General features: G+C 35.4%; 1 protein-coding gene across 7 annotated transcripts in view; it reads left to right on the top strand.

Annotated features, from left to right (window-relative positions):
* LOC136833372 (solute carrier family 35 member F2-like) overlaps positions 1 to 20,620 on the top strand; it is a 368,950-nt gene that overhangs the window by 335,393 nt on the left and 12,937 nt on the right. For 2 of the 7 annotated variants that reach the window (XM_067095422.1, XM_067095428.1), the window contains exon 11: positions 14,491 to 14,523. The exons of 4 other annotated variants lie outside the window; for them this stretch is intronic. In XM_067095422.1, coding sequence (XP_066951523.1) covers positions 14,491 to 14,523 — 33 coding nt within the window. Of the gene's footprint in view, positions 1 to 14,490; positions 16,683 to 20,620 lie in introns of those variants that run through there. One more of the 7 variants, XM_067095427.1, reaches the window with a different exon arrangement.

Below are 20,620 nucleotides of genomic sequence, written 5' to 3'. Positions count from 1 at the left end.
AAATGTTTGAAAAACATGACTGTAGTACTTCTGTTTCTCGTAATTCAGTTATTCAGCAAGACTCTTGGAAATCAATGCCAAACAAGTCACATTTCATTCTTGCAAAAAAGTATTTTAGCATACCCTTTCTCTCTGTCTGTGAGCACAGATTCTGTCAAAACTGTGTCCTGAAGCTTTTTACAGAGTAACAACGCATTAAATTGAAGAGTTAAAATGTTACACAATAACTTGCAATTTATTTTGAGTGTTATGGTGACCTGGGCCCTTAGTGTTTGTGCCCAGTTTATCACAAGCTTGACCATAGGGCTTTTGCAGAATCCATTTAGCTTCTTGAGTTCCCTTCCTGTCAATTCTCAATGAGACAGATCACTTGTTAGTAAACTCTTGAAGCTTAGATATTATTTTGACTATGCCCAGAACTACTAGGAGGCTGAGGGTAGGGTAGCAGAAGTAGAGACTACCACTAGAGATTTTCCTTTTGCAGCACACTATGGTGGAATTACATATAGGTTCGTTGATGTGTGGCTTGGGTTGCCAATGTCATTGCTTTCTGTATTTTGTTTTTCATGTTTCCACTTGGTTTCTCTCCATCTGGTTTCCCAATTTCTTAGGCTTTACTTTGAGTTTTCACCTTCCATTCAAGAACAAATCCCTCAGGCTACCTGTGAGTCTATCAATTGGTATTGGTGGTCTAGTTAAGCAAGGGAGCTTTTATGTGGATACATAAAAACATTATGTATTGAGATACATTTATATGCAGCACAAACCTTCAAGAAGAATGCAACAAAGTAAAATAAAAATATTGCCAAGGAGGAAAAAATAGACACTATAAAAAATTGTAAAATATCAGATCAAAATACATAAAAAAACATGGGGTATCATGAAAGTAATTGTATTTGTGTCAGTTGTACCATATACTCTTAAAATTGTATTTTTAACAAAGACATAGTAATGTTATGTGTAATGAAGTATACTGTATTAGTAAATCATCAGTTTTTTAAAGTACACTTAAATGAGCAGCCCACATAAATTCAATAATGATATAACCCAGTCTAAGTGGGCTTCAAATCCTTATACATTTTGAAAAATCAAGTGTATCCTTAAGAATTTTGAAACTGTTAGAATAAGGCTTACAATCCATACAGTTTTCCCTTAAATGGTAATTTTTTCATGCCATGATGTTTTCATCACACCATGAAGAATGAAACTTGAACACTTCAGTTTATATAAATTATATAGTTCCAATAAATAATCAGCATTTCAATTAGAGCCATTATGTTTTACTTTCTAGAGGATAATCCTTTTTCTACTTAGGTCATATAATCAGTGGCCTCTCATTATGAGATATCTCTAGATAATGGAGTGCCTGCTAATCTATCAGTTGCAAACTCTTTTGAGGATGGGCTCATTGCTTATTAGAAAATGTCTTTTATCAAAGTTTTCATATTGACTAGGGTAGGGTTTTGCTTGTACCAGACTTTTAATTCATCCTTCTGAAAGAACATCTGAATGGTTTAAAGTTAAAATATGAAAGCTAATTTGTATTTTTGTGAAAGGTATATGAAATATATTATTAAAGACTCTGCACCTAAGTACACTTGTCATAAAGGAAGATTATAGTATAGTAAATGAAGCTGATCACTAAAAACTAGATATGCACACAAATCATAAAGCATCAACAAAATACATTATTGTTGTATAGTACTTTGGAGAAATATAAAAGCCAGAAAATTGATGGATTGTTGCCTTCAAGTCAAGATGGAGGTACACGATAAATATTGCTCAGAGAGGTTGAATAAGGTCTGGTGAGCACAAAGGACATGAGAGAAATACAGAGCACTGAATATCCCCTCTTGTCCCTATACTCAAGCACTGCTACTTAGCATTGCCTGTTGGCTCGCTTCAGTCACATACTGCTAAATAGCACTCATTCTTGGCCATCTCCTCCAGGTCAATTTGGATTAGTATTTTACCATACCCAACTTTGCCTAATAGCAGACACTGTCCATTATCTAGAGAAATCAGGTAATAAGGGGTCCATTACTATAAGATTTCTTTGACCTATCTAAATTGACATGGATTTTGAAGGCGAGTAGTTGGTACTGTTTAGCAGTGCATTACTGAAGCAAGCCAGGAGAGTGAGAATGCCAAAAGGGTTTGCTTTATAATGTGTACGGTAGTAATTTCATCCTTTGTGATTGGTCTTTCTCATCCACTATCTATCATTTATCTTGTGCATTCTGTGTACAGACATTTCTTATGATTAGTTTGTGCATCCTTAGTTTGGCCAGTACAGTGTCTGCTATAATATTTTATGCTAAATGTACTTAAGAACAGTACATAGAAAATGTAGATCATATTTTTGCACACAACTATAGATTAATATTTTACATATTTTTTTCACTCTCAACTGTTTACTTAGTGCTTTGAAAAAGTCTTGTTTGTCAGCAAATTCCTACCGTAGACTGGGAAATGCTGTGGACATTTTCCACTAACAAGCACTCTGAACTTCCAAAGAGTTCCTCACTGAAAGATCCTACTTATCCATAATGTATAAGAAACATAAGCGTTGCAAACACACTGGTCTTAGGCTTCCATGTTGTTGTAATGTGAAGTGGAAAAGTAACCAGGCCTTTCCTGTACGGGGGCCCGGTTAGTGCTGTCAGTGCACCTCGTGTGATGCACTGTAGATATTACTTGAGGTTCTTTGCAGTGTCCCTTTGGCCCCTAGCTGCAACCCCTTTCATTCCTTTTACTGTGCTTCCATTCATATTCTTTCTGTCATCTTTATTTCCACCCTCTTCTAACAATGTTGTATAGTCCAGCTGCAAGGTTTTAAACCTCTTACTCGCAATTGTCCTTTCAGTGCTGAATGACCTCATAGGGCCCAGTGCTTGGCCTTTGGCCTAAATTGTATATTCTATCTATCTGTAACCAAGTCTTAAATTTAACCGGGAATTAAGGATAAACAGCGGGTGAAAAAGGTGATTAATGATTAATGAAAGTGATTACTGTACTGTATAAAGAAAAGTTTGGATATTATCATAAAACAAAAATTATGTTTTATAATCTAGTACAGTTATTATTATTGTACCCATTGCACTTTGGACATCACTTAAGAATTAGGTTTTATTTTAGATTTCGAGCTTTGTAAAGCAGCAAGAGGAGCATTCATTTAATGCCATCTCAGAATGATGAGCAATATAGGTTTGATTGGTAAAATGTTGAAAGCAAAGCCTATCTCAGCATCAGCTTACACGAGCTCAATAAACTTGAAAAAAAAAATTCTTAAATGGCAAATTGTTGTCCAAATGATAAGAGTTTTATAAAGTATTGATTTATTGTCTCAGAATGCATCGAATTGATAAAATGAGTAAAATAGGTCACAGTCCCTCTCAGTTGTTAGATGGTTGAATATACAGTACTTGATATTTAGATGTTCAGTCCCTTTATTGTAGTCTATTGCAGATTTTCAGTTGTTTTCCTCATATTTCCTTACTCTTTCACCTTATGAAACTTTTTCAGAGATCATGAATATTGTTTAAATGCTCTAAGACAGATGGAAAGGGAAGCAGTAAAATTCTCATGATATTCAAGTCATCATATTTTTGTTTGTATTGTAATTAATGTTTTGAAAAATATTTTGCCTCTTAATGAACAGCAACTTTAATGTGAAGTTACTGAAAGATTTGTTTTCAAATTTTATTAGACAGTGAAGTATAAGTATTTGGGTTTATGACAGTTCCAACTTAAAAACCTTGCTTTTGAGTTTCCACTTTGTAAAACTAATCTTTGTTAGTTTTAAGTGCTTTAGTCTGGCTTTGATATTTTGAATACTTTGCAATCCTTGCCTTTGGTTCTATAATTATTGTAATAAATAACTAATTTTACAAACATGGGAACATTTTATCTTTTCATGAATTTTTTATCTTACACTGACAACCAGTAACTACTAATATATATGCTCACACACATTTACATATATGTTTGTACAGTGTATGCATATACACTAGTATGTACTATGTAACATTGGGCCAAAATATGCACAGCAAAGTCCATACACACACTTAATCTTACATTACACTGTATACCGTATTAGTGATGTAATGCATGCATAATTTAAGGGAGCAGTATTGAAGGTGTTTGACATTGTTGCAGAGTATTATTTAAGAGGTAAAATTATCACTAAGGGTTTTATTTTTAAACTGCTAAAGACTTTGGCGATTTGCTTGTGTTTTTGTCATCTTCACAAAGGGGTATATAAAATCTTGAACATTTCAGTGTCTTACTTTATGTAAGTGAATTTCTTCATGTATTTCCCTACAAAGGGAATTAGGAACCTACAGGTATTACAATTATTTAGTATGTGCACCTTAGTTTGGCATTTATGTTCACCTCACCATCACCGCCTCTTCATCCTCCTCCTCTTCTTGCTTATTCTTTATCATTTAAACCATTAACCTCGTATTCACAAGGTATTTGCTGACCTTCACTGTGTCTTGTTCTTTTTTTTTTTATCACTAAATGGTCTATACAACCTCAAGAGTAGCCCTATACATAGGTGATGACTTCTCTTAATACCATGATGTTATATGAAAATTTCTGTCTTTTCTTAGTTTTTGTATTAATGGTTTTATATAAATCTGTTGATTGGAAAAATAGTTGCAGATTTTGATGTGTATGTTGTGCATAAGAAAATTTATTGAGTCACTTTATTGATGTACTTTCTTATATCAAGCTATATTTAGGGAAATGAGGAGTATGAAAGAAAGTTTTATTAATAAAAATAGAAAATGTGTTAAAGGGTAATAGGTTTATGGGTAAGAAAAAATAATGTAAAGTAGAGCAAGCTTGATGTGAAATTTTGTATTAGATAAAAAAAGACGAAGGAGAATACTGTATTCACTTGGAGCAGAAAGGGAAAGTAGTTATCAAACAATTGTAGGTTGTAGGATTTGGCCTGATTATACATTTTTATATTATTGCGAATTGAAACATAAGTTAGAAAAAAGAGCACAACAAATAAACACTGTATAATTTAGTGTCGAAGTAACATAATTAATGAATGTTACTAAGACATAAGGAACTCTTACCTTATCTTTTTTACCCTTCTCTTGGTAGCCTGTTTATTAATTTTTCTGAAGGGGGAAAGAATCATTGTTTTTTAGCCTCAGTTATTTCAAGCTGTCTTTAGGTCAGATAACTTAAAATAGGAAGTAAAGGGTACGAATTTATTAAGGGTCAATTAGAGACTTAAGAAAATGTGATCTTTGTGAAAGGAACAGCAGTTGTTCCTGTAGAAGTTCATACCCAAGTGAGAAAATCATTTGTTTGTTGTTACAGTAGTTCCTATCTTTACCATTAAATAAGGTCAAGCTGTTTTTGTTTTAAAGGGTTGATTTGATTATGAAGTGAACTTATTACCCTGACTATTTATTAATGTTACTCATAAATACAAAACACAGTCAAGAGAATGTCATCATCTATTCCTTCCTTTTAAAGCATTGCACAGTAACTGTTGCACAGTTGTGACCTCTCCTTTCATGTGAAAGGTCTGCACAGTGATATGGTTAAAAAACAGCTCAAAGCTAATAAGCAAAAACTGCTCAACCTGCTTCTTTCTTAGCCCAATTCAAGTACTTTCTGGGGTTAATAGGGTTGAGAAAGTGTCTTCATTCCATGCAATATAAAATTTCTACAGGTTTTTCCAGCATGAAATTAAACTACTTGGGCTCCAATCTCTCTGTGCACTATATAAATTACTTAAGTTTTCTGCTTGAACATTAAAAAAATGAAAACAAAGTTTCACAGTCATTACCTCACTTTCTTCCAATAACACAGTATTGTATGTTTTTAGTTTGTTACATTTTCATTATGTTATTTTTGCTTAGTGGCTGTCAGCCTCCTTTGGGGAAAACATTTAGATTTAATTGCGCTATCTGGAGACCAAGTTCTTGAGAAAAGCATAACATACATGAGTGTAGATAATCGCAGAACACTGTCATTCACTTAAAACTTTTTACCATGTTTTAAGTTTGCAGACAAAAGTTACAGGATTGGAAATTCTATATGACTTGACCTTGGTTGTACAGTATCAGTCCTTTTCTCTTATCTCTTCCATTCATATCCATGGCCTAGATAGGTTGGGAGAAGTTAGGTAGTGTAGGCAATTGACATTTTTAGCTCTCTTTGTCAGCAGGCTAGATGGACTGGGCCTTCTAGCCTACCTTTAGTGGGATAAGCAGTTTGACCGTTTTAGAGACCATAGCCTGCACACCAGTTGTCCCTTCAGAGTGTGTCATTCATTTTTTTCCATCATGAAAGTTGTTTGTCAGGTTTCCACTTCTTTTGTTACACCTAAAACAAGTTCTCTTGGGTGTCTTCTGCTTGAATTCACATCTGGTCTAACTCTTCATATTTGCCTTTGTCTTGCTGCTTCTGTATCTATTACATTTCAGACTAATTGCTCCTAGCCTCTCTTCACTTCATGTCTAGACCATGAGGCTTTTAGATCTTGGTCTATTTTTTAGCCACTGAACACTGCATCTCTTTGTAACTTCATTTCTAGCAAGAAAATTCGAATTTTTTTGTCACATCTCTTTAAAATCTCTTCTGTTTTTTATTGAGTGGCTATGTCTCTCCTGCATAGAGGAGTATGGGTCATGTATTCCCAATGTAAATTTTCGTTCTGTTTAGGAAAGGCATATTCTCATCAGTTTCTTTTGGCTTCATCCCTGTTGTAGCTTCTGATTTATTTTCCCTATTGCCATCTCATAGCTGTTGAAGTTGTTTCCAAAGAGGTGCTGGACTACACTGTAGCATAAGTAGGACTTGAATCTGAGAACAGTATAATTTTGGTCAGGCTAATCCATTTCCTGCTGTGTGAGACCCATCATCCCCCCCCCCCACAGTAGGGCTTACCCAAGTTTTTATGAAAATGCTACAGTGTTCATGATTAGATTGTATTTCATACTACTACATTAGATATGTAAAGGAGATCAGTGATTCGTTAGGTATCCTAGTGGTGACCTCCAGTGCATCAATTGATAGAGTTCTTGGGATGATTTGCTGTGTTCCCATGGTGAACTCAGTTTCATTTTGGATAGGTGGGACTATTTTAGTTTTGTCTGTGAATTTTATCTCCAGAAAGCTCCTTCGGTTCTGTATGCTTTTCCCTCAGAAGGTGACTACCATTCTGTACCGCAAACAAACAACTTTAGGATTGAGAGTTCTTAATTTCTCTCTTATGACCTGTAACATTCTAGGACACTGCTGCAAACTCCTAATAAATCATAGATGGACAAGCTATTTAGTGTGTAGTTTATCATTCCATAGTTTTGGATTAATATTTTTTCTTGAGTTTAACCTTTGTGCAAATAATTTAAACTTCTTTTAGTGGTCATTGTGGTCTTTGTGTGTAGTCGGCTTACTGTGGCCATTCAAGTATAGTATTTTAAAGCCATTCTACTGCTGTAGGTTACAGTATATTTCAGTACTAACCCTCCCACTCTTGGGTATACTTGTTCATCTACAACACATAACAGGCTTGACTTGTGGGAATCTATTTTTTAAAAATGAAATGTAAGACACATACCTAAGTGTTATTTGTCTTAACTTGGGTATTTTCATTTATTATACATAGCCATAATGAAAGAAGTTCATTTATTTTTAGCATGAACTGCCATTTCACTCAGACACATGCTTGGTTACTTGATTATCCTGAACCAATATTCTGAAAATTTTCTCTGTTTCAGTATTTGCACATCAATTTCATTCTTTTACTGTTGTAAACATGTTAACATACACAATCAAATACATATATACCATATAAAGGAATACAGTATGACACAAAATATTCTTGCACATTGCAAGAATCAGGTACCAATTTTTCTTATGCTTGGTGTACTAGGAGTATAAGATATTCTGTGCTAGGAGTCTTACCCACCAATGTTTTAATCAGGAATTGTTAATAATCTAACTAGATTGTTAATAGTCATATATTTGTAGTTTTAAGCCTAGAATTTTTTAAGATATTTTGATTTAAACTGTAGAATTCTAAGAATTACAATATACAGTAATTATTTGGATTTAAGCTCAGGATATTCATTACTACTATGACTTACTGTTTTGTAGGACTTTTGAGGTACACAGTACTTGCAGAACTGTTAATTTTAGAATAATAGAAATTGCATACACAGTACTGTATGTGGTTTTAAGCTTAGAATATTCATCACCACTAGGGCTTACTGTTGTGTAGGACTTTTGAGATGCACATTACTTTGCAGAATTACTCCTGCTTATCTTTTAGGGTTTTTGAAATAAGTGGTAGTTTCAGAGCTCCTATTTCTGGAAAGTTTCCAGAAGTTCCCAGTTCACTTTCACTTTAGGATACAGTATGCTGTGATACTGTACTGAAAAATATTCAGTTTGGCAAACAAAATATTAAATGAGTGAAGTACATCGAGGAAAGCTTTACAAGACGTTCCTGTGTGAAGCTTCCTGTGCTTTACAATCATAGCATGTAGTGCAGCACAGTATTAAGCTCCATTAACATATAGTCCAGTACTGTTTGCCATACAAGAAATTAAATTCAAGAATGGCCTCAAGAAGGTAAAGTTTAAGAAAAAAATGTGATCGAGTTCTGAAGTCATTCACCTTCTCCGAGATTATTCATCTTCTCTGTTGATTTATATTAGTCTGTGGAGAGTAGCTAGTTTGGCCCTTAGAGATATTAAATAGGTTTGAAGACTGGAACTAGCTTTGATACACTGGAAATTTGTTTTCTTTGCTGAAATGGAATGCTGCCTGGATTATTATTTTAAATATTTGTCAACTGCTTTAAAGTTATGGATGTGTAGAATTGACTTCATTATTTATTTGTGTGTAGAGTTGACTTCATTATTTATCTATGTGAAGTTAGTTTGTCCATTTCTAGATGTCCAGATTACCATTGTGTGTTAATTGCTTAGATTAGTCATTTCTTGCTGGAGTATCATAATTGTGCAGCTAGATTGTTCATTTCTAGCTGTTTGGGTCATTCTTTTTTAATTAGAATTGAAATCTGAGAAGTCAACTAGACTACCGAGATTTAAATTCTAATCAGCTGTACAGTTAACTTTCTGTATGAAAATGATGTCTCTTGTACTGCAATGAGCAATTTGAGCATTTCTAACTGACTGAATTTTGTCTGCTATATTGTTGCCACAATGAACTGTAATGTTCATTTCCAACTTTGATTTTATTGACTGTAATGAAGTTTGTACTTTTATAACTCTGGAATTTTCGGCTACAGGGCTTGTGAATTGTACTTTTATAACTGGGTTGTATTGGCTACAGGTCATGTTTTGTGAACTGTTCTGTTCACTTTCAACTGTGGATCATCAGTTTAAAATTTTCTTTAATTTCTTCTAGTGTGAATTATAACTGTCCGGATTTCGTATGCTACAAGGAATTCTTTTGCTTATCTCCATCTCTGATTTTGTTGATTACACCAAAACTGGTCTGTTCATTTCCAACTATGAATTATCAGTTTTCAGTGCTATTTCGTTTATAATTTTGTGGATTTCATTGATTACAAGATTTGTTTAAACTTTCTACTTTGGGATTTTGTTGGTTACAGCAAATTTCTCAATTGTAATATTTTTTAGTTACTGTTGCTGACATCAATGAAGTTCTGTTAATTAATCTCTCTGAATTATTTCTTGTTCATTATTATTTTAGGTGTTCTTGTCATTTTGCAACAACGTCTAGCAAAAGTAAACTGTTTACTCTTTATTCCTTCCAGGTTAATTTCTGAATTACGTAGATTCAGTAAAGTCTGATATGCCTGTTATAGTTTTGATATGTAAAATCCAAAGCTGAGGTTTGTCAAAATTGTAAATGCATTGGCCAACGTTGTGATCACAGTCTGAAAATGATATATTTTAATATTTAAAAACACCTTTCTTTTGCCATGAAGAATCTTTGTCAAGCCTCTTTCAACAAGAGGGGGCAGTGTTATATCATTCAGTTGGTTATCACTGACTTTATAATGCTGTTACTTTTGGTTATCACCAACTAGTGCATAAAGATGATGCTTGTTTCTCAGTTTTTATGATGCTGGTACTTTTTCTCAGTTTTTATAATGCTGGTACTTTTGGTTATCACTAACTAGTACATAAAGAGGATGCTCATTTGCCAGGTGATTATCAGTGACTTATTTCTTGGTTGTCACTGACTTTTGGTTATCACTAACTAGTACATAAAGAGGATGCTCATTTGCCAGGTGATTATCAGTGACTTATTTCTTGGTTGTCACTGACTTTGCAATGCTATCATATATATTCTATCTTTTCTGACTTTATTAAGTCACCAGCAGGAGAGAGGTACCTTCAGCCATGTAAGAATGGATAAAAAAAATTTATGTAAGAAAGGATAAAAAAAATGTTCATTTAGCTTTTATTCAGTATTTCCATAGTATATTTGAAATTTTTGTCTAATATAGTTATTTACTTTCTTGGCTCACCAGCTTGTTTTAGTAATGATGGGCAGCCTTGCAGAGAAATGTAGTCTATTAGTCTCGAAGAAGCAGCCTGTGGTATGATTGGCAGTACCTGTGTGGTTGTCTCTACAGTAGTAAGCAGAAGATACAAATAAGTTCATTTAATTTGAGGAGTATACTGTTCTCTTAATATGTAATGAAATTTGTCAAGAGGCATTGGATAATGAGATTTACTTAGCTGTACCCCTTAAATATGAGTTCATATGTCCCCTTTGTCCATCCCTTCCTTGACTTGCCATTCATTATTTTTGTGTCCTGAAATTCCCCGAGGTTATCAAGTTGAAAGTACTCATTCCATGAAGTAATATGGTTATGTTGCATTGAAACATGCCATGGGCAGGATGATGATGACGATAAGTGACACCACTATGATTGGATAATGACATCAGCTTTATCTTTCTTTAGAGAAGGCTTACTCAGAAAATTAACTACTGTACATTCTAACTAAGAATTCTTTCAGTAATTACCCAGGACTGAAAAGAGCAACTACCTACCACCTAGCACCCTCCCACCCAGCAACAAAGTTGTAAAGAGGAACTATACCTGCTACCCAAACAATGTTATTAACCAAAACTACCTGTCACCTAGCAGCAAAGTTGTAAAGAGGAACTACCTGCCACCCAGCAGCAAAGTTATGAAGAGGAACTACCTGCCACCCAGCAGCAAAGTTATGAAGAGGAACTACCTGCCACCCAGCAGCAAAGTTATGAAGAGGAATTACCTGCCACCCAGCAGCAAAGTTATGAAGAGGAACTACCTGCCACCCAGCAGCAAAGTTATGAAGAGGAACTACCTGCTACCCAAACTTACAGCTATTAACCAGGAGAACAAGAAAGAGTCAAGTTGTTTACCCCAAACAAGGCTAAAAGCACTATGAAGAACAATTACCCAGTAATCAAGAGACTCAGCAGCTAAGTACTCAGAAAAGGAACTGTGCTACCCAGACTTAATGTTATAACCATGAGAATGAGCGAGAGTTAAGTAATTTACCCAAGACACACGCAAGGCTAAGTACCCAGAAGAAGAACTGCTCACTAACCGAGATACACATTTATTAAGAAACCTGCTTTCCCATAGAGAAGAACTAAGTTATTTTTATACAAGATAAACCATTTTTGACAAAAGAAAAAGGGGAAAGTTAAATTATCCACAGCTCAAACTACCAAACAAATGAGGGAAACTAAGGGGAAAGTTAAATTATCCACAACTCAAACTACCAAACAAATGAGGGAAACTATCTGCAAAACAAGAGAAAGAAATTAATAATTTACCCAAGGCCATCAGTTTTAACCCATAATTCAGAAGATAAGCAACCAGTTAAAAAGAAATCAACTGTGATGTTATCTAAGATCATCTGTTTTTGATAATTTTTTGTTATTCGTCGTTGCTTTTTAGCAAACATAGCAGATAAACTTTCTGATGGCCTGTTTTCGAGTCTCGGGAAAGTTGCTAATCTCCACAATCAAAATACAACACAATCAAAATACAACAATTTGCAATTGGCAATGTAAAGCGATTATGAAGAGCAATTTCCTTGTCTCAAGGATCAGGAGAACCTAGACAAGACTGACTGGCAGGGAAATAAACTCACCAAGCTTGAAGTCATCACTAACCTTTAGGATCAAAATACAAAATAGTTTGCAATTGGCATATTGCAGGATGATAAAACAATATGAAGGCAGTTTCTCTGGGATTAGGATAACCAGTTATCCAAAGAAGAGACAAGACTTACTGAAATTATCCTAAGAAAGGACAAGACTGACTGATGAGGAAATAACTCTCCAAACTTGAAGTAATTGGTCCGTGTCAAAGGCATATTGGAAGCAGTAGGCAAAGAATGGAGTGTGAGTTCACAGTCCCTCAGTAGTCTGAACAACCAAAATAGGTACAAGACCCACATGAATTTCAGAGAAAATTTACTTGTGATCAGAATCTTGAGCCAAGATAAGATGCAAGACCCACTTACTGTATACCGTACCAAGGGTGGACCCATCATGAGAGGTCCTTAGCAATGATTAGTTTCCTGAACCTCCTGGTGATATTCACTCCATCACTTTACACAACACTCATTTGCACAGCTCTTCACACCACCTTCAGGTGCAGTTTTTTTTGCTTCTTATCACACCAGTTTTCTCAGTTACAACTTTGAGGTAGGGATGAATGATGGGATACTTGTAAATTACTTAGCAATGTTTTTTTTTACTCACAGGCCACATGAGAAACCTCATTGCTTTACTCACAAGCCACAGAGACCTTACATAATTTTAGTTGCTGGTATGTTAGGATGCTCTGAGACCATGTTCACATCTGAACTCTCAGCTCAGAAGCCACAGGAGAAATCGCATTGAAGTACATGCAAGCCACAGAAGCTCTTGCATATAATTTTAGTTGCTGGTACGATAGGATGCTATGAGATCATGTTCACATCTGAACTCTAAGCTCAGAAGCCACAGGAGAAAAAAAAAAGTACATGCAAACCACACAAGATCTTGCATGGGTGTCTGCTTGTATGGTATGATGAGATCCAGATTAACATCTCTGCTCATGGCTAACAGTAACTGCTCAATATATGTACAGTGTACCCTATGAGATGAGAAAGCTTCGTTGAGTAGATCTGAGAGGAAAGAATAAGGACGATAATCTGGCAGAGAAGTTTTAGACTTAAAAGTGATAATTAACATGCCAATACTTGAAATAACAGTTACTTCATCACTTGGCTACACACATTAGATAAAGCAGTTGAATAATGATCTATTGCATATGAGAAGATATCCCTAGCTGTAGTCTGATCTGGTCAGAGAAATTATCTTTGTGCCCCCAGAAGTTAACACAAGTCTTACTCGCAGCAGTCCTAAAAACTTGCCAAGACACCATAGTAGTGGAAAAGATCCCGTGGTGGACTTGGCCACATAAATTGGGGAGTGGACTTGACACACATCACTCATAAAAATTATCCAACTGCTCTCCTCCTGTGACTTAGATAAGCCACAAGATGAATTCTTTGTGTGGCCTGGATGTTTTGCCCCTCCTTCATTAAGTATCTTATTGCTGATCAAAACAATGGCTCCCAAGATTCTGACAGGGCTTGTAGCTATAACAAGGTGCTACAACAATAAGGGTAATTAGGCTTCCTCTTTTACACCAAGTTTGTTCTGCCCAATGTCCTCCAGCTCCACCCAACAGTATAATTCCACCAATATCTGGACTCCACTCTTGAAGACTATACAGTCTGTATTCTGACAAAATGTATTTTCATCTTAAGGTTACAAAGTGCAAGTTTTCTCCTCTCAAATTTCACCAAGACATTGTGGATATCCTCAAGACATGTGCTTTATAATGGCAGGCTTTTGGTAATTGACCATTGAGGAGTACAAGGTGCCACTTTTCAAAGCTGTTTTCCTCGCAGAGATGAATGCCTTTTGCATGGATTCTAGCTAAGCTGAAACCTCATCAAAGTGGGATCTCAGTCATTGGTTTTTCACTGTCAGAGCAAGTTTTTTTTTAATTAGGCAAGAAGGTATCACGGCTAGAAATGTTCTTAACAGTAACCCAGACAATATTCACCTAGGCCAAATCAGTCAGTAAATTTCATGGATGATCTGCGAAGTTAATTGGCCTAGAAATGAGCAGTCACAGGCTTGGCAACTTTGCTCATTTTGACATTGGGCTTATTTACATTTTTCCTGATAACATCCCCATCAGGGTATATCTTGGATTTGGCTGTTAGCTTAGCTGCATTGAGTACCATACATTTCCTGATGGCATTGCAATCAGGATGATTATTTCCTCAGCAATCAAATTACTGCCTTTGTTGATATGCAGTCTGTTAACGCAGCATTTGTATTTTTGTATTTTATATTTGAACAAAAAAATGTTGAGAAAACTTTTATACTTTGCACTGAAACATACCATTACCTCATACTGATGTCCCTCCTCTCTCTTTTCAACAGAATTGAGAGCGAACCAAATCCAATTTGGGATGGGTGAGTTATGGTCTTCTTGGAATCCCATGCATTCTGTTCAACCCTGTAAAGTTTGAATATCCATTAGTGCAAATCATTTGATTTTAAAATAGGTTCAATTTGTCAGTGCCGGCTTTACTTTAACAAAATTTGAGGTACCCTGTCAGGTGAATCTCATATCACACTACAGTACATATATATATATATATATATAATCCCATTCAGTGTTTTATTGAGATGGGTATTTTCTTAATCTGCTTAGTGTACAAACTTCCTTTATTTTATGATGAATTCTTACTTCAATGAAAGGCTACTTGTTGAATAATAGTAGTATGTAAAATGCTACCACAAATGGCCTCAGTAGTCCATGTAATGCCTAGTCCATGAAGTTGATGAACATTTAATTCGTTTGCGAGGACGTATCACTCACAATGACAAATGCCATTCTTGTTTGGAGACCAGCTTAGTGACCAGTTAGAGAGAAGATATATATAGGTGATTGGCAGTGGTCCTATCTTCACCCACTTTTTCGTAACTGGTTACTGCCACCATAACTGGTTGTTACCACATCTTAAAAACATGTCAAGAACTTGGAGTAGCATTAGCTGAGATGTAGCACCAACAACCAGCATAAAAAATTTGAACAGATAATGAGTTGAAATTGCTTGTGTGCCTAAGAACAAACTGTCTCCAGTAACACAGCATGCAAGATCTTACCCTCTTTCTGGACTTGAAGACCTTTACTGCATATAGAAGGGTGTTTTCTTCCCTCTCCCTAGCAGTATATGACAAAAGTGGTCTAAGACCCTGCACATAAGTCAACAGGTCTTAGGGATTCCTTCCCATTTATTCTGATGTGACAGACATATTAGCTAATGGGAGGAAGGTTTATTAGTGAGGCTCGTGGAAATAGAAGATTCCATTGCATTAGGGATTGTAATTACGAGTTGCACTTGGGTCTCTGTTTATTCTGTTGTAAATGACAGACCAGTTGATTAAAGGCAGGCATTGCAGTTACTTTGGTACTGCTAAACTGAATAAACAGCAAGGCCTTGACAAGTTCTTAGGAGAGAACATCGTGAAGGTTAAAGTCTCTAAGGCTGTCCCAGATGCAAAAGTGCATCATTTGTGTAGCTCTACATTGTTGAACCCTCAAAAATTATTTGTGGTTAGCTTCTTTTGTTCAGATAGAATCTCCTGGCTCTTGTAGCCTATAGACTGCCTTTGTTTCTCCTTCCTGGGTAGTCTGCTAAATATGTAGTTTGTATGATTTCTGGATATAATCTGTCTCTGTAAGTAGAGGCTTCTGAGAAGTATTTTGGCATTCTCAGGGAAGGTAACTGAAGTTACTCCATTCAGAATTTTATCCAAGTGCTGGGGATCTTTCCCATATCAGTCACAACTTTCAGTGTTATGCAGGTCTATCTCTTTTTATAAGAAGCAATATCCTCACATAGGTGAGAGGTTCCCTCTGAGACATGAAACTGGGTGTTGAGGGTCTTACTGACCCCAGATTTTAAAGGGCTTTCTGACTGCTGCTCAAGTGGATATTACCAGTGAACTTTAACCAAGGTTTCTTCCACTGAAGCAAAAGTCCTCTTTTCTCTGCTTGTGTTTAATTGTCGACTTCCTCCTAGTAGGGCTGTCCAAGAAATTTTTATATACTGTAAAAGGCATACCGTGGTCTCCAAACAGTTGTTCTACTCTTATGTGACTACCAGAAAGTTAGAACTATACTCCAAAGCTTTGATGAAGGTCTCTCTGGGGAACCCTTGTTCCTGGTCATTCTCTGTACCATTTTATGAAATGCTCCATCTGGTGTTTTTTTTTTTTTTTTTTATTACAACTACAGCTTGGAGTTTGGAAAATGTAAGGACTGTTTCAGAAATATCTTTCTTCCTTCAGTGGCTTAGTCCTCTGCAAAGTTTCTAAGGTTTACATTTACCAATTGGCACATTCACCACGTCCCTGAATTTTATGAAAAGAATTTTTAAAACTATATTTATAATCATGCTTAAAAGTAACTTCTGTGATCCGCGTAGCCGACCGATTTGAGAAAACTAAAATTACTGCAGCTTTAATTTTTGTATACCTTGCCCCATTTATGGGGACTTCGGTACATTATGTGATAATACCATAATATAGATACATTTAGAATAAACAGAGTTTTTATAAATGTTACTATTGTAGTATTAATTGCAAAAATGTTACTAAATAGTATGAACACTTAAAATTAAAGTAAACTATAGAGTTTATTAGGCACAAAAAAATTATTACGCAAGTCCGTTAATTGCCTAGAAAAAAGTTTATCCCGAGCAACTCAAAACCTAAAATCCTTGCATTTCGTAATACAAAACTAAGTACCGTAGTCTACGTTTGCCACTGAAAGGTAACTGACAAATCCACTAAAAGATTAAATAAGCATGATATTACTAATCTGCCTGTCTATGCTGAGTGTTTTTAAAAATGTGCCAAAAGTTTTCAGCTTTTTTATAACTGGTATTTTTATAGTATTGTATAATATTTGAATACACAGTCCTCTGAACATAGATCAGTCCACCATATGAAGCTGTAATACCAAAAGCAGTTCGGTATTGTAATTCCCCTGTGAAGGAGGAGGAAGAGAGCAAAATAGAAAATAAACTAACAAAACCACCTGCTATGGAGTATAGATTTAACAAGATATTGTACTCCTAACCACAGGAAATCTCACAAGGGAATGAAGTAACGAATTCTTTTACCCCTTGAAGTCACTCTGCATTCTCTCCCCAAACATTAAACATAAATATTTGTGTTTACTGTATCGTCACACTTTTATTCAAATTTTTTGTTATATAATAAACTGTGTATATATTTCAAACTGCAGAGAAAAATGCTATTCATATCTTTCTAACACTTAGATTCTCATAAAGGCAAAGTATTTGAACTCTTAAAAATCACCAGAAGTAACAATTAACGTTCTTAGTGCACTATTTTACAGGGATGCCTCCAAACTACTTACAAATGACTAGACTATGTTCCTGCTTTCATATGTTTCATAAATCTTGTCTCCAAAACTCCAGAGTTACACATCCATGATTGAAAAAAATACTAGATGTTTATACAGGTATCACAAAAACTAGCTCCTCCTCCTGGGGAGATGGAAACTAGGATCTTATCAGATTTTTTTAATAGTAGTCCACATCTGGTAATTTCCTTAAATCTCCACGAGGAAAACTGTACTAGCTCTAAAGTAGCCAAAGGAATATACAAATTACAAATTACAGTACTGCAGAGACTGGGTAGTATACAAGATGCTGCCAGCTAGTGAATAAAAGAATGAAAAGCATTATAGTAGAGATAAGTATATGGGTTTATGATGGGAAGCCAGGACAGGAGTTACCAATACAGAGTAACAACTGTCGAAAGTTGAATACCTACATGGCTACCATTCCTTTTATGTATTGTCAAAGACTGAAACCCTCAAGAATTTAACAACACTCGAGAATTTAACAAACACAAACCTTGGTAGAAAATGAACCCAATGCCACGAAAACTTTTTGGGTTCCATTAGATTCAGACTAGCCATAACCTGAACGAAGGAACCTCATCTTTATTCCTGGAACTCGGTCTAAGGGTAAGCCATCTTCACCCATTAACAAGAAAGATGACCGTTCTCTTGAGATATTTATCTTTGCTACTGCTGCCTGCTGTATTAAAAGAACTGGAAAGACTTGAGATTCCCTGAATACAGTATTTTCAGGAAGTAAATCTTCCAAGAAATTCCTTGGCTTTGCCTTAATTGTATCTTTTTTGGTCTTTTAATGCTTTTAAAGCTGTCAGAATCTGAATACATTCACTGTAGTAGGGTCATACCCAGTTATGCTCCCAAAAGTTTTTGATAGATCTGGCTCATTTTGTCTTGGTGGTCTTAACCAAGAAGTTTAAAGGACATATTTCCCAGGAATACAATGGCCTCTTTATATTTATATATATATTTTTTTATTATTAATTTTTTTTTAATCCCTTAAGGTCCTCAACACAAAATGTACAGACAACTTACTTACCAGGCCCAGTGTCCTGGAGACATAGGATGACCAACGTCTTAAGCTGACAGAAAAACAATTTTGCCAAGTTACAGTGATGTACACTACTAAACACGCAGTACTGCCTAACGAATGAGAATTGTCACTGGTTGGGCAATGAAGGCACAAGAATTTAGAACTACATTTCGTAGATACAGTGGAGAGTCAATGATCTGAACTATGAGTACTAAGGAAATTAAAGAAACGATGATGATTGTTGTCACAATAGTGAATGAAAAAGCTATGGGGGAAAGCTGGTAATGACAGTTCACCCAACTGTCAGGAAGATAGGCTTCTAGCTTTTGTGGCAATTAACATGGATTGATTATGTCTACAAAAACTGGTGTCTAGGCAATTAACAAAAGACAGAAAAATTAATTAGTACCTTCATGCCCTCCGAGGAGAACCCTCAAAGAGTTCAGAGGTCTGGTTAAACAAATCATTTATAACTAACTATCTATCCTACTGTGGGGTACTGTATCAAGGAAAAAAACTGTCACCTTGGTGAGATATATGCAGATAATCACTGGCGTGAGTCTTAACTCATAACCTTAAGGGTTGAACAAAGATATTCCAGATAATCAGACAGAAACTAAAATTCACATCTATGACAAAAAGGGGAAGGCCAAATTATCCCCAAGCAGTACCAACCCAAAATCAGGGTCTAGAGCATCCAGTGCAGTGCATACCATACTTTCTAGTGAAAGGAGAAAAGATGGGTCTATGGGGTACAATTAGCTATGCCAAAAAGCATATACAATGCAGGGCTTTCCAAAAGAATTATGGTTATGCAGTTGGCGTATGACAAAAAAGCAAGATACTCCAGACACCAAGCACAGTATAGAATGAATAGCCAGATTAGGCTTTAGTAGGTTTTATCGATAGTGACTGTAGCCACAGAAAGTCATGTGTATGGCCTAAGTTGTAGAGAGACAGAATATTACCAGAAACTAGGTACAGAGTCTCATTAAAATTAATGAGTCCATATAAAGATAAAAGAAACCCCTCAAGGCAAGATTCTTTATGATATTTCACACTAGCAGAAATGACAAAAATTGAGCACTTTTAACGGGTTACTTATAAATTCAGTAGTTAGGTTTCTTGTGTTAGTTTCTAGGCTATCACCATTGATAGTCTGCAGAAGGTTAGGTTGTCAGTTGGTTGCTTAGGTACTTTGGATGGTTACTGTCTGATGACCATAGCTAACGACTAGGCTTTGATGTAAGACTTTCCATTTCTTTTCTGCTAGAGGATGTACTGTAGCCTTCAAAGGAGACATCTTGATCTTAAACCAACTATACTTTTAATAACCAGGCTGAAACACTGATGAAAATAGTATGCTAATTGTCAGTGACATTGCAGAGACTATAATTATTTTGCAAACAAAAATACTAAATAGGGTTAAGAGATTAAGAGGAAATTATTTATGGTTGTATTTTTGAGGATTTATTCTTCAAAAGAGACGATCTTAAACCAACTATATTTGCAATAAGCAGGGTGAAACACTGATGAGTATGCTAATTGTCAGTGACATTGCAGTAACTGTGTACAGTTATTTTGCAAACAAAAATATTAAATAGGTTTAAGAGGAAATTATTAATGGTTGTATTTTTGGGTAGCTACTCCAGAGGCATTCTTGTTTTTAGTTAGAGAGATTCTGATGTCTCCAAAACTGTGTGTGTTTGAAAGTGTGACATCGTTTCTAATGCTGTGACACTATGACAACATTTTTTACCACTTTAACCAAAAACACATGAAGACAAATTGTTTATACTCTTATTTCTTAAATGTTTCTGTACTTTATTCCAAAAGTAAGTGCTTGCTTGGTAGAGGCTTGAAGGTAGAAGATTTGTTCATTAAACTCCCTAACTGCAGTACAGTACTGTTAAAGTTTCTCCAATTTCTCTTTCGCCTTCACTCCTGAATTTACTTTTCTGTTTGTTGGGGCAGTGTTAACATTCAAAACATGTTTGTTTCATCCTGTATATTTTCTGTAATTGCTTGCTGTAGGAATCATCTTATCTACAAATTCATGCTAGGTAAAAAGAATCTAA

Source organism: Macrobrachium rosenbergii, chromosome 51, assembly GCF_040412425.1.
Source record: "Macrobrachium rosenbergii isolate ZJJX-2024 chromosome 51, ASM4041242v1, whole genome shotgun sequence".
Lineage (NCBI taxonomy): Eukaryota > Metazoa > Arthropoda > Malacostraca > Decapoda > Palaemonidae > Macrobrachium > Macrobrachium rosenbergii.
Note: the sequence above shows the minus strand (reverse complement) of the source record. Positions and strands in the feature narration are given on the sequence as shown.